Below are 24,901 nucleotides of genomic sequence, written 5' to 3'. Positions count from 1 at the left end.
AGATAAAGGTCTCTATCTTACACATGTCGTTGTTAATATTTATGTTCAAATATCAATTACTTTGGGGGCAGGCTATTTACTACATACATTGGCGATCAAAGATCATGAGACCGTGGGTTGAAGACTTGGAAAGACCGAAGACCCAAACTCATGGTCTAAGACCAATATGATCGTAGCCGAAGGGCAAACTTATGGTTGATGACCGAAGGCTAAACTCATGATGATATCTCAGGTTGAATGAATTTTTGCAAAAGAAACGTTTTCCCTCAACACCCTAAGGCCTCGTTTGGTGGGTCGTATAAGAGACCGGATAGGACAAATAATACAAACCTGGTCATTTGGTGTCATCTCGTATTAAATAGTGTTGGATTAATTTAGTCAGTCTGCTTATTTACTAGGTATACACCTGCATGATAAACCCTTCCAAAAGGAGAGGATTATTAGTCTGGTTCCCTTCCCTCTCTCGCACTTTATTCTCCACGACACCTCCTTTCGCCGTCGTTGTTCTTTCTGGCATCGTCAACGCCTATGGCCGCCATGTCTTCCTTTGCTACAAGAGCCCTGAGGCCTGAGCTCGCAAGAACGACATCGCCGTTGAGGTCTGACTTGCAGCTCAAATCCTCTTCGGTTGTGTCGAAGACTCTTGCAGCTCGATTCCCCTTTCCCTCTTTTTTGTTTTCTAATAGTAATTAAGTTTCCTTATTTCTGGGCAATTTGGGATTCATTTCAGATGTATAGAGGGGGGAGATTTACTTGAATTGGTAAGGAGAAGGGAGTAAGGATGTCTGGGGGCAGTGTGGTGGAAAATATCAGGGGAAGAAAGGATTTTTATTTGTTTATTTTACAATTTGGTTTAAATAAAGGACAAATAGAAAATGCAATATCAAAGTTCAAAATGACAAACAAGATTATTTTTATTTTTTAATTTGATGCATTTGGTTGTAAAAATGCAATATCAAAGTTCAAAATCCCTTATTTTCATTAGTCATCAAATTTTTTTCGTAAAAATAATATAATCCGATCTCTTATCCAGTATGGTACCAAATACATTATAAATAATACGGTCATTAATACTATACTGCACCTACCGTCTGACTAATTTAGTCAGTATGGTACAATGGCAGATTATCCTATCTGATTGAAATAATCAGTACAATCTGAACTCCCAAACGAGGCCTAAAACAAAGGAGCATGATCAAAATGTCCATGGAACATGGAGAAATAGAAGGAGAGTGGGACTTGGAGCCCAAGCATTTTATGCCTATAAAAAGGCCAATAATCACACTAGCGGGGAGAGAGGTTTGAGATCGTTCTATATTTTATATGCACCCTAATCAAATACTGACTTGACCTCAGAATGTTTTATTGCAGGTCGTCCTCCCTCATTGATGGCAGGCAAAGATGGTGTGTAAAGCTTCTCAACATGTTCAAGATTACTTGTTGGTGAATAATTGGAGCACCCGAATTTTTACGTTCCAACATAGACACATGGAAATCGTGTATATTTGTTTATTGCAGAGGAGAAATCTCATTTTGTAAGGTTTCTCCTTCTGGTGGGAAACTTGGAAGTTAGTGGGAACTAGCGGGCATGTGATCCAAAACATCTGCAGGCCTTTTTCTGGTGGAAGTTTCTCCCTTTTCTTTTTGGTCAACCTTTCCGGTCTGCGGAAGTTGCTCAACAGAGTTCAAAACAATTCTAGTCTTTGAATCCATATCCTCTTTGATCGTGTTTGTTTAACATGCATTGTGCGATCAGAATTATTTTGATTTTTTATTTATTTAAAATTAAACACAAACAGTATCTAACGAAAACTGACCGCACGATATGCAAATACACGATTCACGGATCTCCGGAATCCTCACAAAGAGAATCCAGAGAGGATCTTGTTGGCTCGTATTCGACATTAAAGCGTCAGTTAAAACAGTAATACCCACATGCAGTGGACACATAAATGCTTCAAGGTAATTTACACAAATTAAAGAAGAAATTCTTCAATGTGTCGGGACTATGGTCCGATATATCGTGAAAATTGGGATTGGTCTATCCAGAACTTTCTGTTACATGTGAACGGGCCCCAATGAGTAATTGTCAACATGGAGTGGCTCAATTGATCCTAACACATAAAACATCTAAATCCAATTATTTTCAGGGTAGCAAGAAGAATATGTGGACTAACTCAACAAGAAGAATTGATAAAGGGAAAAAAATGGATTGCAAACTGATAATTAACATTTCCCGGAACAAGCAGTAGAACAATTCTGAAAACATCCTTTGTCAGACAACAACATATGCCTAATTCTACTGTAGTAGTAAGTTGTAACACAAAAATATCAAGTTCACAACGAACAAAAGATTTTATCTATATATATTCCTTTCTTCTGATTTGTCCGAGAAGAAATACTGTTGAAATGGAATCCCTTCTCCGGCAAGCAGTCCAAATCTAGAAGTAGCTTTTAATCCAACATTATCTTGATCTCCTTGACCCACTCCTCTTTCTCATGAATGTATGATTTTGTTAAGAGACACTCCGCCTCTGCAGTATGCACATTGTCTTTCCGCTCCAACTTACACAAGTGGTATCGCATACTATTCATAGTCGCTTGGCCTCAAGCCTAGCCACATAATATAAGTTGTAGTTGTCATATGCCAGTTGCACAAAACCCCACTTGTAGGTGGAAATATTTCTATCCCTTTCGGATTACAGTCCACTAGAACAAAAGCTAGAAATTTCCAATTCCTCCTTGATTTTTTTGAGAAAAGATCGGGTAGGCATACAAGGCTATCATTATGATACATAGATAATCTTCACGGAACCTCTTGGCCACCAATCTTTCAAAGATTTTTATTTTTTTCAACCACCAAAATAAAACTAGCATCACTCCTTATGTTTTGAATACGGTCAACAACAAATGATGGGATGTTAATTCCGGTCATAAGCTTGCAATAGCACCCTCGTATTCAAAGGTCAGAGGACCAACAACTATACCCTTTGAGTCGGGCTTAACATTGAGAGAGAGTCAAGTGCATTCAAACATACATGCTATATGATGAATAGCATCAACACAAAAATCGTATGTTTTGAACGTTGACTTATCAAGGTAATACAACTCGCACGATAACATATAAACACCGTCAATGAGATTCTAATAAATAATATCAAGTGCAGCCAAAACCTTAGTAGATTCTGTGATGGTATGCATTAAACATATGCCTTCCTTGCGGCACACGGCTCGCCTTTGTCATATACTTTGTGTGCTTACGTGATCACCTTGGCATAAGGGCAATCATGCGACCTCGCAAGACGTTAGAAAGATAGCTCTTGATTTTAACCAACATTTGAGAAGTGGTAAAATTCTGGGCCTCGACATACTGGTGGGCCCTTGTGGGGATAAGGTCCATTAAAGGTTGGTTGCAGAAGCCTGGTCCGAGCTCTGCAAGCATGAGACGGATGCTCAATTTGGTCATGGGGACTAAGTGTTGTTACCGTCTGTGATCGTGACTGGGATTGTTGTTGAAGGTGGCTACAAGTGATTGCATGACTCGTTGGAGCTCATCTTCGGTGTTGTCATCTCCAGGGATGTTGTCGCCTTGGTTTTCTACTATCAGGGCATAGTCGTCTTTGATGTTTTCTTCTACTATATGGTCATACACATCTAGGTTGATGTCACTGTTGGCAAATTGGATGGCTCGACAATAGATGTGTACGACCAATTTACCAATAATGACAAATTTGCCCGACAGTCGCTATCATTGTTTCCAATTTGCCAACAATGACAGCAACCTAGATGTGTACGACCATATAGTAGAAGAAAGCATCGAAGACGACCATGCCCCGACAGTAGAAAACCAAGGGAACAACATCCCTGAAGGTGACAACATCCCTGGATATGACACCACTGAAGATGAGCTCTGACGTGTCATGCAATCACTTACAACCACACTCAACGAATTCCCAATCACGATCACAAACGGTCATAACACTTTGTCTCCATGACCATGTTAAGCATCCGTCACATGCTTGCAAAGCTTGGACAGAGCTTCCGCAACCAACCTTTAATGGACCTTATCCCCACAAAGGCCCATCGGTATGACGAGGCCCAGAATTTTACCCCTTCTCAAATGTTGGTTAAAGTCAAGAGCTATCTTTCCAGTGTCTTGCAAGGCCGTATGATTGTCCTTATGCCAAGTCAATCACCTAAGCACGCAAAGTATGTGATAAAAGCGAGCCGTGTGGCGCAAGGAAGGTATATGTTTAACACATCTCATATCATCACGAAATCTACCAAGGTTTTTGCTACACTTGGAATTATTTATCAGAATCTCATTGATAGTGTTTACATGTCATCGCGCGGTTTGTATTATCTTGATAAGTCAACATTCAAAATATACGACTTTTGTGCTGACACTATTCATCAAATAGCATGCATGTTTCAATGCACTCGACTCTCTCTCAATATTAAGCTCGAGTCAAGGGGTATGGTCATTGGTCCTCTGACCTATGAATACGAGGGTGCTATTACAAATTGCGAGCTTAGCACCGGAATTAACATCTTATCCTTTATTGATCGAATTCAAAACATAAGGAATTATGCTAATTTTATCTTGGTGGTTGAAAAAAAAATACAATCTTTGAAAGATTGGTGCCCAAAAGGTTCCATAAAAATTATCTATGTATCATAATCATGGGCAGAGGATAGTCTTGTATGCCTACTTGGTCTCGTGGACTATAATCCGAAGGGGATAGAAATATTTTCCACCTACAAGTGGGGTTCTGTGCAATTGGCGTATAACAACTACAATTTAGTTGTCCCGGATATTATGTGGTTAGGTTTGAGGCCAAGCGACTGAACAGTATGCGACACCAACGTGGTGTAAGCTGGAATGGAAAGATAACATGCATACTGCAAAGGCGAAGTATCTCTTAAGAAAACCATACATTAAGGAGAAAGAGGGGTGGGTCAAGAAGATCAAGATAATGTTGGATAAAAAGCTACTTCTAAATTTGGACTGCTTGTAATGTAATTGAGTCCCTTCTTCTGTAAGCATGATACGAATGTTCAACACGGTTATGGAGACAAAGTGTTGTGACTGTCTATGATTGTGATTGTGCTTAAATGTGACTTGAACTAATTACATGACAAGTTGGATTCATATATAGTGTTGTTATTTTCACGGATGTCATTAATTTCAACTTAAATTGGTTTCATAATCTTCATAATCCAAAATTCGGAATCTATTAAAATATAGAGCCTAGGATACTTATGAGAATATCATGGGTTGTATTCTTGGCCTTGTGGAGGCATATATTTATAGTTATACGATCTTGGTAAGGTAAGGAAAACAAGTAATCCTAGTAAGGTAAGGAAAACAATAACTCTTGCCCTGTTTACAATAGGAAATACAATTAAGCAATAAATAGAATATAGATATAGTAATCGCATTCCTATTCTAATACACCACTGTCCTAGAGGGTTTAGTGTGATGAATACTTAGTGTTAGGGTTTAAAGTGATACTACCGTCTTTTGGAACCTTGCATAAAATTAATTGAAAATATGAAAGGTAGAGATAACAAAAAAAATGGATATGTGTGCTTCCAAACTGTATTTTGAGAGAGAGAAGCGATACCAAGTGCGAGAGGGGTTCAGCTTCATAGGATCTGCAAAACAAAAACAAAAAGAAGTTCGATCGGTCGGTCGATCGATTTCAATCAAGAATTGAATTGAATGAAAAAACCGATCGATTTTAATTACCTTCGAAATTTGGCTTCGGTGAGGAGGAAGTTTCAGATGTCATCTTCTTTTCAGAGCTTTCCATTTCCATTAGGTTTGCTGCTTCTGCAATTGCATCCGCCTTCTTCTTCCTCCCTTCTCTCTCAGGGAGGCACGACCGACGCTGTTTTTATTGTTGTGTTCGAAGTTAATATAATAAATTAGAAAGAGGGGATTTGACAAGAAAACCAATTAGAAAGAGAGTAGTTTCAAACATGGGACATATGTGTGGAAACTCAACACGCCAATTACTAATATATTAGCTTAGGTGCGAATCTTTAAGGATTTGCATAGACTTTGTTTAACATATATATAATATATGGCAAAAACCAACTAATGTTAACCACACTCTGATATATGAAATACATTCTATAAACACAATGATGTCTACCAAGCTTTATGCTGCACTTGGTATCATTTATCAAAATATTCTTGACGAGGTTTACATGTCAACGCACCGTGTGTATTACCTTAATAAATTAGGGTTATAAACAGAAACCACAAAAAGGTAAAACGAAAGTTACCGAAGCCAAGGATGTCCTTGATGTCTTCGGCAGTGGGGGTGGTCTTGCCGCCCAACACAGCCAACAAGTATGCAGCAACCACCTTCATCTCTGCCTGTCAAACACAAATTTAATCAGTAAAAATGGCTATTAGTCTCTCAAATCCAGAGGGAGAGAGAGTTCTTGAGAAGGCTCTAGATCAGCAGAGTGCGGAGAGAGAGGGTAAATTTGCAGCCAAATGCGAAATGAAGCAAGGAGGACAGCGAAATGAGGTTTTATGCAGAGCTGCTAGGGTTTTGATCGGACTACAACACCTAGCAACACTCGGGTTTGGGCCGGATTATAGTAACTGCCAACCCATTCTTGTTTTAGTGTATTTTTAATGTTTTCTCGTTTAGGTTTATGTGTCACTAATTTCTTTCAATATTTTCTCATGTTATAATCTTTATTTTGTCAAACGATAGATTTTATTAAATTACATGTTAGATTAGTCATCAATGGATTTGAACTCACGCCATCGTCTAGAGGCTCAAGACCTTTCCACTAGGGGTGGGTTCGGTTCCATTCGGTATTTTGCCAAAACCGAAAACCGAACCAAAATTACTGTTCGGTTCGATTTGGTTCGTTTTTTATTTTTATTTTTTTTAATAGCAAACAAATTTCCTAAGAACACAAAGCTTGCACCCATTCTAGAAGGCCAATGATATAAAGTCTGGGAGGCCAACGACACAAAATCTGGAAGGCCAATCATCCTCATTGGTATAAAAGTTAAAAAAAATTATGATTTAATCTGATGTGATCATTTTTCAAGGCCAATGATACAAAAATGCAGCAAGAATAAGACAGAACAGACCTATGCGGTCCTCCCCGGGAAATAGGAATTTCAGACCTCCATTTCTTTTCTAATTCTTTCCCATCTTTTACAGCAAGACTACAACAATTTAACCTATCTTGATCTAGTGGAAGAAATTAATTAGTTGTCCTGCTTTAAATGTGTTTACCACATACAACGCAATTCCTCCTCGATACAAATTAGTACCGCAGGGCTCCTCCTCCATCCCAGAAACTAAAACAAATCCACCCAGAAACTGAAACAATTCCACATGCAAGGATAATAAAAAATAAAAGGATAATCACAGAGAAGTGAGAGTGTGAGACTAACCTTTTGCTGTCGAGACTCGAAACGGCAAGAAGAAGTTGCGGCGAGATGAGAGACTTCCGATTCGAAAGGGGCGAGTGATTTGGAGGAAGAGAGGAAGGAGAGAGAGAGAGAGACTGAGGAAGCAGAGACCAGATAGGAAGAAAGCAGCGGAGGGAAGAGAGAGAGTGTGTGTGTGTTTGAGAAAACCTAGAGGTGAAAACGAAATGGGAGTGACGGCTAGGGTTTGTAAACTTCAGAAATTTTATAAAGCATTAAATATTAGAATCCTTATAAATCACTTACTGGTACAATTATAGCAATACAAAGGCCACAGTCAAGTTGGCTGGAAGCAAACGTTCCCAACCTGGGGGAAAAGGGTTCGAATCCTCACACCACCAGGTTTTTGAGTTTATATATAATTTTCATATATCGGTTCAATTTGACAGCTTCGGTTCCCTTTTTTTTCGGTCTCGGTCCCATTTTTTTCGGTTTTTGATATTTCAAACTCACCCTTACCACAGTGGTGGAAAAGATGTTGAAACTTTGCACAATGGCATATTAGTCAAAAAAATTATGAAGATTATGAAACCGATTTAAGTTGAATTAATGACGACCTTGTTAGTGTTTTTGCTTATTCCGCTTCCAAGGAGTCAATCAAATTTGCTAATGATGACAGCAATGAAGATGTATACACCCACGTGGCGTAAGAAAACAAAGATAACTACGCCCAGTAGTAGGAGACCAATATAACAAGATCCTTGAAAATAACAACACTAAAGATGAATCCAACTTGTCATGTAATCAGTTCAAGTCACATTCAAGCACATTCTCAATCACAATCATAGACGGTCACAACACTTTCTATATAACCGTGTATTACCATAATAAGTCAGCCTTCAAAACACATGAATCTTTTGTTTATGTTATTGATCAAATAGCATGATTAAAAAAACACTATTAAAATGATGAAAATACTCTTGCCACATTTAATGTATTATTTTGGATTGCTTTTGAAGTTTTTTGTTTGAATGACATTTCTATCTATTTATTTTTTGTAAAGCTTGTGACCACAAAAATCACTGTTCATTGTGGCCTTGGCTTTATATACAAGATAATACACTGGCCTTGTTTGGCATGTCGTATAAGGAATCGGATATGACTAATAGTATGAACCCGGCCGTTTGGTGTCCTTTCGTATTAAATAGTCACCGGATTAATTTAAACAGCCGGATAGGATAGTCGGGTATACACCTTCTTAATAAACCCTTCCAAAAGGATTGGATTATTAGTTGGGTATAAATCTTTCCTCTCTCTCATACTTGGTTCTCCATAAAACCTCCTCTCGCAAGTCGTCCCTCTCGTCGTCGTCGTTCTCCCGGTCGCCACTCTCCTCGTCGCAGCTCTCCTCGTACTGTCACACTGCTGCTCTCCTGGTACTGTCGCTCTTCATGAAATCCGTAAGTAGCAGAAGAGTATTGAGCTCTTGATCAGGAAGTTGCCATTCCAGAGGCTTGTTCGTGAAATTGCCCAGAGTTCAAGACTGATCCGCGTTTCCAGAGCCACGCGGTATTGGCACTGCAAGAGGCTGCTGAGGCCTACCTTGTGGGTCTGTTTGAGGACACCAACCTATGCGCCATCCATGCCAAGCGGCTTACCATCATGCTTGTTGAACAATATTTCATCTGGGCAATTTTTTGGTATTTTTATGTATTTTTGCTCAACATTTAATTTGTGTACTTTTGTTCATTTGGTTGTCTGCAGCCTAACTGTTGAACAATATTTGATCTGGGGAATTTTTTTTTTATTTTTAAAAATTAGATTTTGCTTAATTTGGGGCTTTTTAATTTGCTTTTTAATTTTGAAGTTTAGGATTTGAAAAGTATTTGGGTTTTTAGATAATTACATTAAATTTATATTCGATATAGTATGAATAATACGATTATTAGTCCGATACTGCACCAAACACCCGACTAATTTAGTCAATACTATTCGGTGACTATTTATCCTATTCAACAGAAATAATCAGTATAGTTCGAATTGTCAAACGAGATCTTAAAAGAACAACCCGCCGCCAAAAGATAGCTCGCTATTTCACAGGAAGTATACGCTGCAAAGATTACCCGAAAAGTGTGTGCATGTGTATGCATCTATTTTATCAGTCTCTCTTTTGCCCATTTTTTTTGTTTTATAAAAAGGAAATCGTAACAATGATCGTTTAACTTAATTGAATTGAAGGAATAGTCACTTAACTAAAAATCCGTAGCTATTTGTCTCTTTACTCGTCAAAATGTGCAGTTATAATCTTTTTCGTCAACTTCGTCCAAGTTTTCGTCAAAATGAAGAGTTTGAATCAAATGGCAAATATGAAAAACCAAATGAGAAAATTGTAGTAATGGTCCTTCAACTTTAATCCAATTGTAGCAATAATTATTCTACCATGACTCATTTTGACAAAAGTTCCAATAGAATTCACGAAAATGATCATAGCTGCACATTGATTATCAATATCAGCCCATTAAGCTTAATCGGTACAAAAGAATTAGATTGTTCTAGTTCTAACATGCATGAAATCATTCCAGAACTTTCTAGCAAAGTATAGCAACAAGATGGCAAAAGCCAAGTCCACCGACAGGAAAGTAAAGAAAAATGTTTTTGTGGTATAAAAATCTAGAATAATCACAACTTGTATAAACTGAAAGAAGTCCAATTCCACCGACTAGTTAAGTCGGTTGAGCAAGACTACAAATATAAGGTAGGTGAATTTGTATAAACTGAGAAAGTAACAAAGAAGTAAGAAGGAAGAAGAGAACCAAGAAACAAACTTAGAAGTGAGAGTGGTGTGAGCGATCTGGAGGGTCTCTAAGAGAGCGTCATAATTTTTCAAGTGGGTTCTTGAGAGTTTGTGTTGTAATATTTTATGCAGGTAATACAAATAATTTGTTTATTTGTTTCATCTCTCTAACTCTTGTTAGAGTTGTGTACTCTAATTTTTCTCAACCCACATTTGATGAGTTAAGAGGTCAATTTTTATGGATTTTTAGTTGATGGATTGTTGCTCCAATTCAGATAAAGTTGGCGGACCTGTTGGTACAATTTTTTCAGGGAACAAATAGAAATAAGGGTGGGCATAAAAACCGTCAAACCAGAAAACCGAATCGAACCGTGAAAAAAAACCACGTTGACCAAAAAATCAAAACCGGAACAAAAACTGTATCGAACCGTTTCAAACGGTTCCAGTTTTGGTTTGGAAATATTAAGAACCGGAGGAACCGGACCGAACCACGTTTAATATAAATTATTGTTTTATTATTATTTTTATATAAGTAAGATATTTTTTCAAGAATACCATGTGCATAAGCCCAATATTTTTCTTCACTTCTCTCCCCTTACATTATTTTTCTTTTTCTTTTTCAGTATATTATGCATTGTGTACACTTTAGTTTTAGTTTAATATCTACACTTTGACCTTGATATGAGCATTTCAATCTTTTGATTTATATTTATATGCACATTTTCTATCTTCCAGTCACCATTCTTGTAGATTTAGTAGTGGAAACTCAAATTTACTTGAATTTGTGTTTGAAATATGTGTTTGTTATTAAAAGTAGAAATTTTAAAATATATATATATATTTGGTTAGAATCGTAAACCAACATGAACCGAACTGGAATCGTCATGAATCTAACTGTACAGTTTTAGTAATAAATTTAAACAGAATTGTACTGAACCGAACTGTTGAAATTTTCAGATTCCGATTTCGTTTTGAGGGTGAAACCGGGCCAAACAGGACTGTGCCACCCAAATAGAAAGAATGTAGAAGTTGTAAGAAGTGAGATTTACCAAGTCACTAGTGACGTGGATAAACAAGATTTGAAGTGCGCCAGGCCCGGCAAACACCGCCTCCAACGACTGCGTTTTCACACAGCGGGAGAGGATCACTTCAGTGAGCTGAACAATTGAAGTCGAAATGGACGACCACCACAAAACGACGTCGTCGTCGGAAGCGGCGGTGATTGAGCACAGGGCGTACGCGAGCGACGTCTACTACCGCCGCACGATCTCCTTCACCGCCGGTAACTTCTGGGCCACTGTGCGGTTGCAGCCGTTCGATGATCTCGTCATCCAGCCCCGCCCCACCCCACCCACGATCTCGTCGTCTTCCGATCCCTCCATCACCTGGTTCGTCGCCGCGCCATTTCAATTTCGCAATTGCGTTTTAGTCCTAATTTTGAATTGACTTAACAATTTGAACGGGGTTGGCACAGTCAAGCGGAGATGAGGAAGGGAATGGAAGAATCTGGCGATGGACAGAAGAAGTTGGAAGGAGCGAGTTCAAAGGGGTTAAGCAGGTCAAGTATAATTAAACTTCTCCTTTCATTTTTTTTCAATGCTTTATTTATCTAACGAGTCTTGAATGGTAATTGATATATTTTTTTTTGGAAACTGAATTGTAATTGATGTTTTGAAATGGACTACAATAATCAATTTTCAGGCCTCCTAAGGATTTTTATCCGATTGCCGCTTGTTACTATACATAATACACTTAAGAACAACCCGACGCCAAAAGATAGCTCGCTATTTCACAGGAAGTACACGCTGGAAATATTACCCGGAAAGTGTGTGTGCATCTATTTTATCACTGAGTCTCTCTCTTGCCCATTTTGTGTTTTATAAAGAGAAAATTGTAGCAATAATCGCTCAACTTTAACTGAATTGGAGTAATGGTCCAAATGTGCAACTAAGGTATTTTTTGTCAACTTCCGTCAAAATGAGGAGTTTGAATCAAAGTGCAAATATGAAAAATTAAATGAGAAAATTGTAGCAATGATCCCTCTACTTTAATCCAATTATAGCAATGGTCCTTTTACCATGACTTATTTTGACAGAAATTTTAACAGAGTTAACAAAAATGATCATAGCTGCATGTTGTTGAAGATCAACACCAACCTATTAAGCTCAGTTGGTATAAAAGTACTAGATTGTTCTAGCTCAAACATGCCTGAAATTATTCTAGAAAAATCTAGCCAAGTAGGGCAACAAGATGGCCAAGCCAAGTCCACCGACTTAGGCTAGGAAAATACAAAACACTGTTTTTGTGGTAGAAAAATCTAGACTAGGAAAGTATAGAAAAATGTTTTTGTGGTAGAAACATCCAGAATAACCATAACTTGTGGCTTAAATGAAAGAAGTCCAATTACACCGACTCGGTAAGTCGGTTGTGCAAGACTGTAAATATGAGATAGGTGCATTTGTATAAACTAGTGCGGGTGATCTAAATTGTGTCTTTAAAAAGTGAAAGAGCGTCGTAATTTTTAAAGCATGTCTTTGAAAGTTTGTGTTGTAATATTTAATAAGTATAAAACAAATTATTTGTTTATTTGTTTGGTATCATTTATGTACTTTAATTTTTCTCGATAAACATTTGGTGAGTTACTGATTAATAATTACGGATTTTTAGTTAATGAATTATTGCGTCAGTTCAGTTAAAGCTGGCGGACCCGTTGGTACAATTTTGTTAGGGAACAGATAGAAAGAATGTAAAAGCTGTAAGAAGTGGGACCCAATGAGATTTCCCTCGTCACTAGTGACGTGGCTGGATAAACAAGAATTGAAGTGGGCCAGGCCCAGCAAACGCCGCCTCCAATGACTGCGCCTTCACGCGGCGGGAGAGGATCACTTCAGTGAGCTGAACAATTGAAGTCGAAATGGACGAGCACCACAAAACGACGTCGTCGGCGGAAGCGGCGGTGATTGAGCACAGGGCGTACGCGAGGGTGGGCCTGCTGGGGAACCCGAGCGACGTCTACTACGGCCGCACGATCTCCTTCACCGCCAGTAACTTCTGGGCCACCGTGCGGTTGCAACCGTCCGATGATCTCGTAATCCAGCCCCACCTCACCCACGACCTCGTCGTCTTCCGATCCCTCCATCACCTGGTTCGTCGCCGCGCCATTTCAATTTCGCAATTGCGTTTTAGTCCTAATTTTGAATTGAATTTTGCAATTCAATCGAGATTTCCATTTGCTGTGATTGAATTCAAGATTTGAGATGTGATTGAATTGGAAAACCGAAATCGAACAGGTGAATCGGTTAGATAGTGAGGGATATTATGGAGGTGTTCGATTGCTGATGGCGATTTGCAAAGTGTTCTTTGATTATTGCAAGGACAATGCGATTGAATTGGAAGCTCGAAATTTCACTCTCTCGTATGATACGAATATCCCTCGCCAGGTAAATCTTAATTAACTAAATTTTAATCACACATGTAATTAAAGTTTAGTGATTCAAGTGAGTAGTGATCTTGATAGTTTGAGTTTGAGATTCCGATTTCAATTTCAGGCAGGACTTTCGGGGTCTAGTGCGATTGTGTGTGCAGCCCTGAGCTGCCTTCTTGACTTCCACAAGGTTAGGCATTTAATCAAAGTGGAGGTCCGCCCCGGCCTCATCCTCAATGCCGAGAAGCAACTTGGAATTGTTGCCGGTCTTCAAGATCGCGTGGCGCAGGTTTATGGCGGCCTTGTTTACATGGTACTCGAATTTCAACCATTCCTTACCAGCATTTTTTTTTAATTTCAACCATGACACGTAACTTTTTGAGTTCCTAGGAATTTGCCAAGGAAGACATGGATACATTGGGGCATGGAATTTACACACCTATGGATGTTAGTCTTCTTCCGCCTCTTCACCTCATCTATGCCGAGAATCCAAGCGATTCTGGGAAGGTTAACATTGCCTTCTTGTTAGTTTTCCTTATTGCTTTTCACTTGTTGGGCAATTTATACGAGAATTGATACGTGTGTTTATATGTGAGGGCAGGTACATAGTACAGTTCGTCAAAGGTGGCTCAACGGTGATGAGTTTATAATATCATCGATGACAGAAGTTGCAGATATTGCACTAGAAGGAAGGACGGCTTTACTTGAAAAGGACTACGCTAAATTAGCTTCTCTTATGAACAGAAATTTTGACCTTAGAAGGTTTGAGATTGCCCCATTTTGACTTACTGTTCGATTATGTGATTGCCCGATTTTGAGCATTGAAGCTCTTTTATATGCGTCTTTATACGTGTTACGTTGTCATCATGACACCATAGTAGACGGGCTGGATTAACATCGTATATTTTGAACCATCTTCGCATTTGTTATCTTTGTACATTTTATTGATGCTCAATATTGGTATGTGGATGTTGCGCAGAAGCATGTTCGGAGACGATGCTCTAGGTGCTTTAAACATAGAAATGGTGGAAGTGGCCCGACGGGTGGGTGCAGCATCCAAATTCACAGGTAGCGGAGGGGCAGTCATCGTATTTTGCCCCGATGGTCCTTTACAAGTGAAGCTCTTAGAGGACGAGTGTCGAAAGGCTGGCTTTAAACTTGAACAGATAGAAGTCATTCCCTCTCTTCTAAACGAGGTTGACCTACAAACCTTGTCAAAATAGGCAATGAGTTGGTGTCTTTCGATTTAGTTCTCTTGTTTAGGAACACAGTTTTTACTCCCTTGTATTGGTACAGTGAGAACTATCAATCCTGGTCTTTTATCCGTCAAGAAAACTACGAATTGAAACGATCTATGAATTGCTGATTGTTTTGTTCGAGTATTTGATATCGATGCAAGTCTTTCTAAACACAAATGTTTCGAAACAGAGTATATGCGAAACTAAACGCAAAGCAATCGCTACAAGTAGACTTGGTATTTTGGACCCAATCTGTTAACCTATCAAACCCGTTAATATTAGTATTTGGATGGATGTTTAACAGGTTGGGTCACTAACGGATGAATCTGTTAACAACCCGTTAAATAACGGGTCATTTTGGGTCAACCCGTTAGCACCCATTAACACCTGTTAGTTGAAAATGTTTTAGTAATTTCAGTAAAGTCTTAACAACAAAATATAAACTCTATGCAAAAAAAAAAAATAATAATAATATTTGTTAACGGATGTTGACGGATGAAACGGATAACCCGTTAGCTTAACGGGTTGGGTTCGGATGATCCGTTAACTTAACGGGTTAAGTTGAATCTGACCCAAACTCAATAAACCCGATCCATTTACGGGTCCAGTTACAAGTATGCGAAAGCATGAATCGAAATCAAAATATAATCAATAGAACATATACAACATACATACACACACACTAATCAGCATAGAACGCACTTTCCAGTTCCTAGGCCTCATTCACCTATTGTGGTTAGTAGGCTACATCACTTACTCATACCAAATCGCAACGAAAGAAGATATCTCCTCCTACTTCATAAACCCGAAAAATATCTCCTCCTACTTCCTACCTCTTGGGAATTTGATAAAGACAGGCTACCATTGCAACGATCTCATGAGCTCCCTCGGTGAACTGCAGATCGGAATATCGAAGAAAAGCGGACTAATCCGTTCCTCTTCTTCGTTGCATAGAGCGTCCGCTGTGTCACAGAGACTTGAAACATCACGAATGATCGCTGCGTGTGTGTCTACCTGCACAGATAAAGGAGGATGAAGAAATGTACTTACCATGTGGGGTCAATTAAGGAATGCTAAGAAAACAAAAACAGGAACCCTAAAAGTTCAATTGATGTTTGCTTACTGAGAAATCAAAGAAATTTAAGAACGTATTGAATCAAAAATTTCAATTTCTCCACAGACTTTAAGTGCGAGAATGATAAAATCAATTAAGAAGACAAGAACAGAAACCCTAAAAGCTCAATTGATGTTTGGTTACTGAGAAATCAGAGTAATGTCGTAGAAAATCAGCTCAGCTGAGCCCCAAATTGGTGTCACGAGCTCAAATTTCCGACCTTTGCATAAACCCTAATCCCCAAAATCTTTCAATTTTCAAAAATTGCCACCAACCAAACAATCCCAAAACGAAAAGAAAGAAACCCCCAATTCACCTGCAAGAGAAGCTCATCCACCAACGACCCACAACCGAACTCCGACCCCTGAATCTCTAACGCACTAGGCCCATCCGACGACGCCGTTTTCTGTCGCTCTTCCTCTTCCGTTCGCTGTTGCTGCGCCTCCTCTCGTTGCCGTTGAAGCTGCCGCGCTCTCTCCTCCATTGTGCGCAACGTGCTCGACAAAAGTTCCCACTGGTCGATCTCCGCCTGGTACTTATCTCTGAGCTTGAGAAGAAACTTCCTCCTCCGCTCTCTCCGGAGTTTCTCGGGATCTTCCCGTAGATCCGCGGCGGAAGAGGACGGTGGAGCGGGAGCCGACGAGTCGGCATCTGGGTCGACCCGGCGCCTCTTCCTCCGCTTAAAGACGAAGCCGTCGTCGTTGCAGACCTCCCACTCTTGGGCGTCCACCCAAGCTGCTGTAGACTCCATTATTGCAGGAAGCCACGAGCGGGAAAATTGAAAACTTTGAGAATTTTGATGAAACTTCAAGTGAGAAATGATTTTTGCTTGCCCCAGATGCCCTCGCGGTGGACTTTCTGTGTGATAATACAACCTTTAAACGTTGTCGTTTAGGGTTTTTCTACTATAAAAGAAGAAATTGTATAACGGGCTTTGAACTTTAATCTAATTGAAATAATGGTCTTTCGACTAAAAATTCGAGATGATTAGTTCCTTAATGCATTAAAACGTGCATTTATAGTCATTTTTATCAACTTCGTTAGGACACCTATAAAAATGGTTACGTGCCATGCACGGGATATAAGAACCAAATGAAATAAATTGAAGTAATGATCATTCAACTTGAATCTAATTGTTGCAATGATTATTCTAATATGACTCATTTTGTCTAGATTTTGACGAAGTTGACAAAAATAATCATAACTACATGTTTTGATGAGTTAAATAACTAAAATGTGCATTTTTAATTGAATGACCATGGCTCAAATTGAGTAAAATTGATGGACGATTTCAACAATTTTCTCAAAATAAAACGCAACGCCGTTTTCTCTTCTCCGTATTATAACAAACGACACCAAATCCTCTTGAGCTCTCTCCCCTGTCCTGAGAGCTCCGATGGCTAAGCCAGTCTCTCTGTCTCTCCTCTTCCTCCGTCCCACACTCACACTCTCTCGCTTACTGCGACCGCACCCCAACCTCCGCACCGTACTCTGCCGATCATGGTCCCCCAAAACGCCGTCGTTCTCAACCACCTCCACTCCCTACCCACTTCAGTACGACATGATCGTCAACCGCCCAACTCAGTCCTCCCTCGACCACAATCGCCGCCGACCCGCCAGAGTCAGCAGACCGGACTCCGAAACCTCCCTCGAGTCCGAGCCCGACTTACCGGAAAAACCCACCTCGGCGTCGGAATTGGGGTTCGAGAACTGGCTCGACGAGAAGCTGGCGTCGGCGGAGATGGACAAGTCGAAGCGAAAGTACTACAATAAGAGGAGGAAGAGGATGTACGGGACGGATTCGGAGGAGGAGGACCGGCGGCGGGAGGAGGAGGAGAGCTTGGTGGAGCTCAAGCCGGAGGTGGTTGAATTCAACACGCTGCATAAGAGGGAGGAGGAATTGTACTTTTACGACACGTTTGCGTATCCATGGGAGAAGGAGAAGCATTACAAGATGGTGTACCAGCTGGAGAAGAAGTACTATCCTGACCAGTGTCTCGAAAAGGCGTTTCTTGAACCAGGGGAGTCAAATTCCGGTGTCAATAGCGGTGGCAATTTGAAGGGGAAGGCAAAGCCGAAGAAAACGAAAGACGGGGAAGGTGATAAGGGATTGGTGTTCTTTGAGCAGGCGGAGAGAGAGGAGAAGAAGGAGAGAGAATTCGTGAAGAATGTGAGTAGTAAAGATGTGACAGAGAAGAAGGTGGAGGACTTCTTTAAGTGTTTGAAGAAAGTCCCCAATGAAGATGCTGGCAGTGGCGATGGTAATGGGGAGCCATATCTTTTAACAAGGAATACTGAGCTTCCTCCGAGATGGGACGGTCCTTATGGAACTGTGGTTTTGGTGAACAAACCGAAAGGTGAGGCTTTCGATTTCTTGTGCCCGTTTCCATTTTATCTGGTTTGGAATTAAAATTTGTTCATGTAATTTTTCCTCGCATCTTCATTTGTTCGTTTATTTATTGAGGAATCATAATGCAATTTGCAATACAGGATGGACTTCTTTTACAGTGTGCGGAAAGCTGCGTCGCCTGGTGAAAGTGAAAAAGGTGTCTTTCTAGCTGTAATGTTATACCTTGCCGTGTAAATAAATGCTCATGTAACTTATTTTCGGGTGGATTACAGGTAGGGCATGCTGGAACTCTTGATCCTATGGCAACTGGTTTGTTAATTGTTTGTGTTGGTAAAGCCACTAAGTTGGTAGACGGGTAAGTTTTCGAATGCTTTGCCATTTATATAGTTCAGTTGCTATTAGGCCTCATGAGATAGTGTGCCTAGGTTGGTAAAATAGTCAATCGACATTTTCGTACATTACTTCAGATACCAAGGTATGATCAAGGGGTACAGTGGAGTTTTTCGTTTGGGGGAGGCTACATCAACTTGGGATGCTGATTCACCGGTGTGTTATCTTTTCTAATGAATGCCAGTTTCATCTTATACTAAAGTTATATGCTTGTACGTATACTTATACTCTTCACTCCGAGATCATGAGAAGTGAGAACATTTCCCACATTTTGACCGATGGATGACCTTATCTGACGTAGTCTCTAAGAGCTACTGCTGTTGCCCCTTTTTGTTTTTTATTTTAGTGCCAACTTATACATGGTCTAAATTTTTGTTGCACATCACTCTCGTGTGCAGGTCATTCAGCGAGAGCCCTGGGAGCATATCAAAGATGAAGACATAAAGAAAGCTGTTGCATCCTTTTCTGGGGAGATTTGGCAAGTACCTCCCATGTTTTCGGCCATCAAAGTAAGCATTTCTTCTCTCTATATATAATGATTACTCTAAGAGAAGTATTAGCAGCCATGTAGCTGAGTCCATGAATTTAAGTTCAGATGCATGTATGGTACGTATACTTTTGTCTCAATGTGGCACTCCGTGTGTTTCAATACAAATTGCAATACAAACGCAAGTTCAAGGGAAGTATAGCACAGGCTTCAGCTAACTTATTGGCAGACTCAAAAACTCTGATATTTGTTTAAAACGTTTTTCCCATGACATAGCAACTCTGAGGAAACTATAATTTTATCCTTTTTTTCTTCTAAAGTTACATATTTTGTAGATTATAACAGGTTTAGTCATACTTTGAGGCTTATAATTTATTTGTTGACAAGCTTCACTAACCTTGCAATAGGTTGGAGGTGAAAAGATGTATGAGAAAGCAAGAAGAGGAGAAAGCATTGAGCTCTCACCTAGACGTATATCAATCTTCCAGTTTGACATTGAGCGCAGCTTAGATGACAGGTATCCTATTTTTGTTGGCTTTTTCGTCGGTAATTTGTATCTGGTGCATCCTGGTAGCCTTGGGTTAAAGGTCAAAGCCACTGGATTAGAATTTAGCTATTTATTCATTTATAAGTTGCAAACTCTTATGTCCTTTAATCTGATATATGTTTATTTTATTTTTGCAGACAAAATTTAATCTTCCGGGTTATTTGCTCCAAAGGGACATATATACGGTCGCTATGTGCAGACCTGGGGAAGGCTCTCGGAAGGTATTCAGTTTTAAGAGACTCATTCTTTACTCAGAAATATCTCCCTTTGATTAAGTGTGACTCCTTAAATACTTGTTTCATTGAATCTCATCACTCTTCATTTGCAGCTGTGCCCATTTAACTGCTCTTCGTAGAGATTCAATCGGTAAGATCTTTCATTCTTGACAAGTGCTGATTATTTGTGTTAATTTGCCCTTGATTTTCTTCCATATGCTAGTGATTTAATTAGTCGATAATGAAACTTTTACCATCCGAAGCGTATATTATATGAAAAAATTTCTATAGAAAATTAGCGACCTTATGTGGATTTACTTCTAAGTTCTAACAATCTGAAAACGAACAGAAGATATTTGACGAAAATTACAACTGCCGGGACATGGAAATTTTATTTCTTATTTTCGAAGAATGAAATTAATACGCTGTTAACTCGGCGAAACCTTTCTACTTGGCAGGGGAATACTCTGCAGACAATGCATGGGACTTCAAAGAGCTGGAAGAGGCAATTACCAAAACTTATTTCTAATTAGTGATTGCAAATCTAATTATTTATCTCACAAGTTTTGAAGCCTTCACAAAACAACACAAGAGGATCGATCATCGAACAATTCATTTTCGAGCTCATAATTTGTAACCCTAGATGTTGAGATTGTTTCTTCATTTTTTTCATCTTTTAATGTAAAATATAGCAATTTTTTGTTTTAATTGAAGAATTTAAATTGTGAAAATATTAGTTTCAGAGTTCCCGCGTTTGAGATGGAACACAACCTCAAGCGCCAAATGCCCTTAACTGTTTGAGCTTTCAAGGCCGTTGCATCGTATTATTGGTAAGCTTGACTAGTCCATCATCTTTTATGAATTCCATTAGCCGTATGATACGAGTATACCAAAAAAATAAACACTATTATTGACGGTAGCAACGATACAGCCAAATCGAATGTAACTTTGTGTAAGTACAGTTGAGCTGTATGTGTACAAGTTCCTATCGCCATTATTTTCAACCCTCTAATGAGCTGTTGTATTTGGAGGATCAATTCCCATTTCCTCAAAATACGCTTTCTCGGCGCTCGCCATTCGTGCTCGAAACATTGTCCATTCTCTTCTGCACCTCTCCCTTACCCCTTCCCACGGCGCTCTTCCATCCTCCGCTTTCCCCTGTCGGGAGGAAAAAAATATCGGTGACTACAGTTTCTTACAGATATAATAAGCAAATCAGTTGAGATCAAAATTTCGGGTTTACTTGGTTCCCGAGTGAAGGAACGCCTTGATGGACAATCCACTGCGCATCCACGACTCCTATTTTCTTATGTGCAGGCTGTTTCCGAGCAAAGATGGAAAGGTTGAAGATTATAATTACAATCACGAACAGGAGGGAGTAATATAATTAAGGTAGAAAGAGAGAAGTTGTTTCGAACCTCTACGCAATGTCTAAGAGCAAAATCCAGACCCCAGCCATGGACCAGGTCATTCTGCAAAAGCATGGAAAAGTTTTAGAAGCGGTAATAAGAGTAATCACTCAAGGTTTGCAATAGTTTGAACGGTGAAAGCAATTAAATGTACCTGAATCATATGCCAAACACAACGCCATGCGTCACGAGAAAACACAGGTGCCATAATTTCAACAAACCTGCATGTTTTGGTGTTCATGGTATAATGCATTAAAAGTCCGAACACATTTCAAAGTTTTCACAGCGATGATGAAGATACATATACAATTATACATACGCTGCACATGGTGGCAAATGCGGATCATTGCACCAACCAGGTTTCTCCTCTGTCTGCCTGTATGAAGAGGTTCAAGAAAACATAGGTCAAGCGGCAATTTGTATCATCACTTGAATTCGGTCAACCCAAAATAAAGTGGATATATTATCAATGAGTGAAATACAAAGAAAGATAAGAAAATCAGCCATTCTTACATGTGAACTTCACTATCACCTCTCCGCTTTGTCATCTGCCATGTTAGCCCGCTATTTGGTTCCAAACCAGGCTGTGATATTTCCAAACCATGTTTCTTGACCAACTTTATGTATCTGGTTCAAAGAAGATTGATGCCTTAATATATATAGTTCATAAAAGTAGTAGTTTTCAATTAAAACAGCAAAGTTATTTCCCAACGCTCACTTCTCTGCATTAAAGTGCTCCAAACCGAGATCCTCATCCCAAATAAATATGTACTCGTAGGGTGCCACAATGTCAGGATGCAAAAACCGCTTGGCATACCACCTGGAAGCAGTTCCCAAAAAGTTCATGTGAAAACATAACTCTTGCAGGATTTAACATAAAGTTTCCAGGAAGCTTATGTGAAAGCATAACTCTTGCAGGATTTAACATAAATCCGTTGCTGAACTTATAGGTCAAACTGTAAATGTACAAAGGAGCTCATTTCTTTCTAACCATTTTGTTTGCTTCGGAATGCTCACATGGATAGCCCGCTTCGACCATTCAAATTCATCCCATTCACTTGTCAAACCATCATAGTGAAACAAGAGTATGGTGAAATTCTCTGAAAACTGTAAATTTACGTTAGTAAGAGAAACAGAGATAAATAAATACACAATTAAATTGGTTGAGAGAACTGACCTTTTTAACAGCTGCATCAACATTTTTTTTCTGAGCATAACCTACGGTAAAGGTTACAAGATACTTTGGCTTGACAAGTAAGTCCTGCAAGTTCCACCTCCAAAAGAAAGGGCTAACATTAGGGAATAGGTCTCGTAGGGACTAAGTGAAATTTTTAGTAATCCTCTAAAGAGAGGAAAGGTAACTGTATCACTCTTTTATGGTGTATTTCATTACTATCACCGCACAGGCATCAAACTCAATGACTTCATAGAAGAGAGGAATCTAGAGGTCAGACGTGTAATTCATACTAAACTTATAATAGCAGAAGCACACCTCACTGGGCAGGCCCCATAGTCGGCGAAGATAGAAATCCGACTCAGATGCAATGATACCAGGCGGTAGGCTTTCAGCCCCTCGAGGATTAGTTGGAACCCAAATCTGCATTGTAGGCAAATGGATAGAAGTCAGTGCCAGCACATAAACTTCAGAACATTAACCAAATTTCCTGTAACAATTACAACATCAAAACAGCCTGAAGAAAAATATAACCTTTCACTGATTCCTTTAACTTTGCCCCTAGAAAAAACTATAAGAGCGTGTGCACTCAAAGAAGTATCTTAATTTCCTTTACAAGCAAGCAAGCAATTTCTGTTCAATAGTATTACGATAATCAACCTAGGAGAAGGCCTAACTCCATTTGTGCTGCACAAGTATAATTTAAACATACCTTTGTCTCCTGGGATACATATTTTTCAGTGCGCACTTCGTTTCCCTTCAAAGAAGACCAGGCATTCAACAGTGCTTGGGTTGAAAACCCAGAGTACTTTTCCTCTATGTACGAAAGATCAATCGAAGGGAAAAGGGTGGAAGGAAGATTCATCTACCACATTCAAACACAATTCGTAAGTCCATGTTCTCTATATATGATCTGGATTCGGAACCAAAATAATGTGAAACACAACCATACAGAAAAACGATAAAACAATAATTCGTGCACCTTAGTCAACGAAAGTGTTGGAAAAGATACTCCTAAAAAGAATCCGATTACAACTCCAACAAAGATAGTCACCACAAGCCTCATTCTCTCATTAGGGTTTCTCAAATTTCTGCTGCAGCTCAAAAGAGGTTGACGTTACACAAATGATGCAAACTCTGAGTCCCATTATAACATTGACCAACCCAAAAACAAAGTTAAAAGATTCGTACTTGCGTATGGGAGACACCATATTACTGAAATTACTATGATTCCACAGTCACAGAGATACAGGTTGAATTCTAGCAAGCAGCAGGTGTTCCATACACGCGAAAATCGGCAGACCCTACAGGTTCATTAGTGAACTGCCTGCCCTCATGGAAAATTAACCATTAATCCAAAACCCTGAGAAGATAAATTACTTAGCTTATATCATCAAATTAATTTCAAAACATCAAATTAATTTCAAAACATCAAATTAATTTTAAAAAATCAAATTAATTTCACCACAGTGGCTCACTGGCTTTGTTTACACCACTCATCAGCTGATCCAAAATCTAATTACATCAAAATTCATAGCTAAGCAACCAATTAAGCGAGATTATATAACAAAAATGGCATTAAATTTAATGCGGAAAATTCAGCGGGAGTTTCTAAATTCATTAAATTTATTGTTGGCATGAAGTTAAACTCAGTTAAAAGCATCAAATCCGGAAATATTTACTGGGATTAAGGAAAGTAATTGGTAGTTAACGAGAAGGTAAAAACGTACGGAGGTGACTTTGCCGTAAAAAAAAGGTCAACGCGGCGGTGCACAACTGGACGCGGCCCAGCTCCGTTGTCCGGCAAGGCCGGCGTTCCAGTTCCGTTTCCCTGTTTCTCCGAAACCGATTGGGCTTTTGAAAATGGCACCTACGAGGAACTGCTGAGATTTGAATTTCACAGAGGAATTCCATTTCTGTAACGCCTTTTGTAAACGCGCGTCGTTGATTCCGTTTGGGACTTTTCTCTAATCACGTGGGGCGCTCGTGATGGGAAGTTTTGAACCAGAGGATGCAGCCCCCGCCGTTGGATATGGGGGTTTGTGGGACCCGCGTGAGCGGGTGGAAATCCGGCCGTTGACCGAAGTGCGGAAGTCTTAGGGTGCGCCTGCGCAGTGGCTAAGAAGAAACAAGATATCCGTGATTTTCAAATGATTAGGAAATGATTGTGATTTGGTAGTGCAAAGAGCGAGCACATTGCTCTAGTTAAATAGATTTTTATTTTTAGGAATTTCTTAGTTTAAACTCACGCTTCCAACAAGATTCTATTTAATAATTTATTTTAGGAAAAGACACATTCTGGTCTCGAGATTCTAACTTGCATCTTATGAAGCTAAACGCTTTATCTT

The 24,901-nt window shown here is 39.4% G+C and overlaps 5 protein-coding genes, 1 long non-coding RNA gene and 1 pseudogene across 12 annotated transcripts; 4 read left to right on the top strand and 3 right to left on the bottom strand.

Moving 5' to 3' along the window:
• Nucleotides 1-1,803: 1,803 nt before the first annotated feature.
• Nucleotides 1,804-7,653, bottom strand: LOC126612361 (uncharacterized). 3 transcript variants are annotated; one of them, XR_007619014.1, is made up of 5 exons: nucleotides 7,436-7,653; nucleotides 6,241-6,388; nucleotides 5,753-5,894; nucleotides 5,628-5,658; nucleotides 1,804-2,114 (listed from the first exon to the last, which is right to left on the bottom strand). It is a non-coding gene; the product is annotated as an uncharacterized LOC126612361 (long non-coding RNA). The 3 variants fall into 3 exon arrangements; XR_007619013.1 differs by lacking the exon at nucleotides 1,804-2,114 and having other exon boundaries at nucleotides 5,334-5,658; nucleotides 7,436-7,652; XR_007619012.1 differs by lacking the exon at nucleotides 1,804-2,114 and having other exon boundaries at nucleotides 5,334-5,658; nucleotides 6,295-6,388; nucleotides 7,436-7,651.
• A 916-nt stretch (nucleotides 7,654-8,569) lies between these two features.
• Nucleotides 8,570-9,188, top strand: LOC126610404 (histone H3.3-like; annotated as a pseudogene).
• Nucleotides 9,189-10,188: 1,000 nt separating this feature from the next.
• On the top strand, nucleotides 10,189-12,575 carry LOC126610726 (uncharacterized). 2 transcript variants are annotated; one of them, XM_050278844.1, is made up of 3 exons: nucleotides 10,195-11,593; nucleotides 11,680-11,763; nucleotides 11,907-12,575. In XM_050278844.1, exons 1-3 carry the CDS (start codon nucleotides 11,382-11,384, stop codon nucleotides 11,950-11,952), a joined length of 342 nt encoding a protein of 113 aa, XP_050134801.1. In that variant the 5' UTR covers nucleotides 10,195-11,381; the 3' UTR covers nucleotides 11,953-12,575. The 2 variants fall into 2 exon arrangements, with proteins under 2 accessions (XP_050134800.1, XP_050134801.1); XM_050278843.1 differs by lacking the exon at nucleotides 11,907-12,575 and having other exon boundaries at nucleotides 10,189-11,593; nucleotides 11,680-11,895.
• A 402-nt stretch (nucleotides 12,576-12,977) lies between these two features.
• Nucleotides 12,978-15,011, top strand: LOC126610724 (glucuronokinase 1-like). The gene is made up of 6 exons (XM_050278841.1): nucleotides 12,978-13,350; nucleotides 13,496-13,645; nucleotides 13,754-13,942; nucleotides 14,020-14,136; nucleotides 14,231-14,391; nucleotides 14,609-15,011. The coding sequence occupies exons 1-6, from the start codon at nucleotides 13,120-13,122 to the stop codon at nucleotides 14,850-14,852; spliced, it is 1,092 nt and encodes a 363-aa protein (XP_050134798.1). The 5' UTR covers nucleotides 12,978-13,119; the 3' UTR covers nucleotides 14,853-15,011.
• A 483-nt stretch (nucleotides 15,012-15,494) lies between these two features.
• On the bottom strand, nucleotides 15,495-16,832 carry LOC126610725 (uncharacterized). Its single transcript, XM_050278842.1, has 2 exons — nucleotides 16,298-16,832; nucleotides 15,495-15,881 (listed from the first exon to the last, which is right to left on the bottom strand). The coding sequence occupies exons 1-2, from the start codon at nucleotides 16,730-16,732 to the stop codon at nucleotides 15,726-15,728; spliced, it is 591 nt and encodes a 196-aa protein (XP_050134799.1). The 5' UTR covers nucleotides 16,733-16,832; the 3' UTR covers nucleotides 15,495-15,725.
• Nucleotides 16,833-17,314: 482 nt separating this feature from the next.
• Nucleotides 17,315-20,701, top strand: LOC126610721 (uncharacterized). The gene is made up of 9 exons (XM_050278835.1): nucleotides 17,315-18,338; nucleotides 18,472-18,527; nucleotides 18,604-18,686; nucleotides 18,799-18,877; nucleotides 19,120-19,230; nucleotides 19,616-19,725; nucleotides 19,893-19,976; nucleotides 20,084-20,121; nucleotides 20,429-20,701. Exons 1-9 carry the CDS (start codon nucleotides 17,378-17,380, stop codon nucleotides 20,497-20,499), a joined length of 1,593 nt encoding a protein of 530 aa, XP_050134792.1. The 5' UTR covers nucleotides 17,315-17,377; the 3' UTR covers nucleotides 20,500-20,701.
• Nucleotides 20,702-20,857: 156 nt separating this feature from the next.
• LOC126610723 (uncharacterized) lies at nucleotides 20,858-24,469 on the bottom strand. Of its 4 annotated transcripts, none has more exons than XM_050278837.1 (14): nucleotides 24,284-24,469; nucleotides 23,745-23,916; nucleotides 23,536-23,647; nucleotides 23,266-23,418; nucleotides 22,872-22,976; nucleotides 22,557-22,640; nucleotides 22,371-22,486; nucleotides 22,098-22,199; nucleotides 21,893-22,006; nucleotides 21,699-21,755; nucleotides 21,534-21,600; nucleotides 21,389-21,442; nucleotides 21,214-21,288; nucleotides 20,858-21,128 (listed from the first exon to the last, which is right to left on the bottom strand). In XM_050278837.1, exons 2-14 carry the CDS (start codon nucleotides 23,762-23,764, stop codon nucleotides 20,979-20,981), a joined length of 1,209 nt encoding a protein of 402 aa, XP_050134794.1. In that variant the 5' UTR covers nucleotides 23,765-23,916; nucleotides 24,284-24,469; the 3' UTR covers nucleotides 20,858-20,978. The 4 variants fall into 4 exon arrangements, with proteins under 4 accessions (XP_050134794.1, XP_050134796.1, XP_050134793.1 ...); XM_050278839.1 differs by having other exon boundaries at nucleotides 23,536-23,644; XM_050278836.1 differs by having other exon boundaries at nucleotides 23,745-23,880.
• Nucleotides 24,470-24,901: the final 432 nt, after the last annotated feature.

Source organism: Malus sylvestris, chromosome 17, assembly GCF_916048215.2.
Source record: "Malus sylvestris chromosome 17, drMalSylv7.2, whole genome shotgun sequence".
Lineage (NCBI taxonomy): Eukaryota > Viridiplantae > Streptophyta > Magnoliopsida > Rosales > Rosaceae > Malus > Malus sylvestris.
This window is presented reverse-complemented; position numbering and strand designations above follow the sequence as displayed.

Coding starts and splice junctions, on each gene's coding strand:
- LOC126610725 (XM_050278842.1), bottom strand. CDS start 16,732: ATGGAGTCTACAGCAGCTTGGGTGGACGCCCAAGAGTGGGAGGTCTGC. Junction 15,882..16,297: donor TGGATGAGCTTCTCTTGCAG/GTGAATTGGGGG, acceptor TTATCTGTGCAG/GTAGACACACACGCAGCGAT.
- LOC126610726 (XM_050278843.1), top strand. CDS start 11,382: ATGGACGACCACCACAAAACGACGTCGTCGTCGGAAGCGGCGGTGATT. Junction 11,594..11,679: donor TCCGATCCCTCCATCACCTG/GTTCGTCGCCGC, acceptor GGGTTGGCACAG/TCAAGCGGAGATGAGGAAGG.
- LOC126610723 (XM_050278837.1), bottom strand. CDS start 23,764: ATGGTGTCTCCCATACGCAA. Junction 21,756..21,892: donor GGTGATAGTGAAGTTCACAT/GTAAGAATGGCT, acceptor CTCTTCATACAG/GCAGACAGAGGAGAAACCTG. Junction 21,129..21,213: donor TTCCTTCACTCGGGAACCAA/GTAAACCCGAAA, acceptor TCCTCCCGACAG/GGGAAAGCGGAGGATGGAAG.
- LOC126610724 (XM_050278841.1), top strand. CDS start 13,120: ATGGACGAGCACCACAAAACGACGTCGTCGGCGGAAGCGGCGGTGATT. Junction 13,646..13,753: donor ATACGAATATCCCTCGCCAG/GTAAATCTTAAT, acceptor TTTCAATTTCAG/GCAGGACTTTCGGGGTCTAG. Junction 14,137..14,230: donor ATCCAAGCGATTCTGGGAAG/GTTAACATTGCC, acceptor ATGTGAGGGCAG/GTACATAGTACAGTTCGTCA.
- LOC126610721 (XM_050278835.1), top strand. CDS start 17,378: ATGGCTAAGCCAGTCTCTCTGTCTCTCCTCTTCCTCCGTCCCACACTC. Junction 18,528..18,603: donor GCCTGGTGAAAGTGAAAAAG/GTGTCTTTCTAG, acceptor GGTGGATTACAG/GTAGGGCATGCTGGAACTCT. Junction 19,977..20,083: donor CTGGGGAAGGCTCTCGGAAG/GTATTCAGTTTT, acceptor CTTCATTTGCAG/CTGTGCCCATTTAACTGCTC.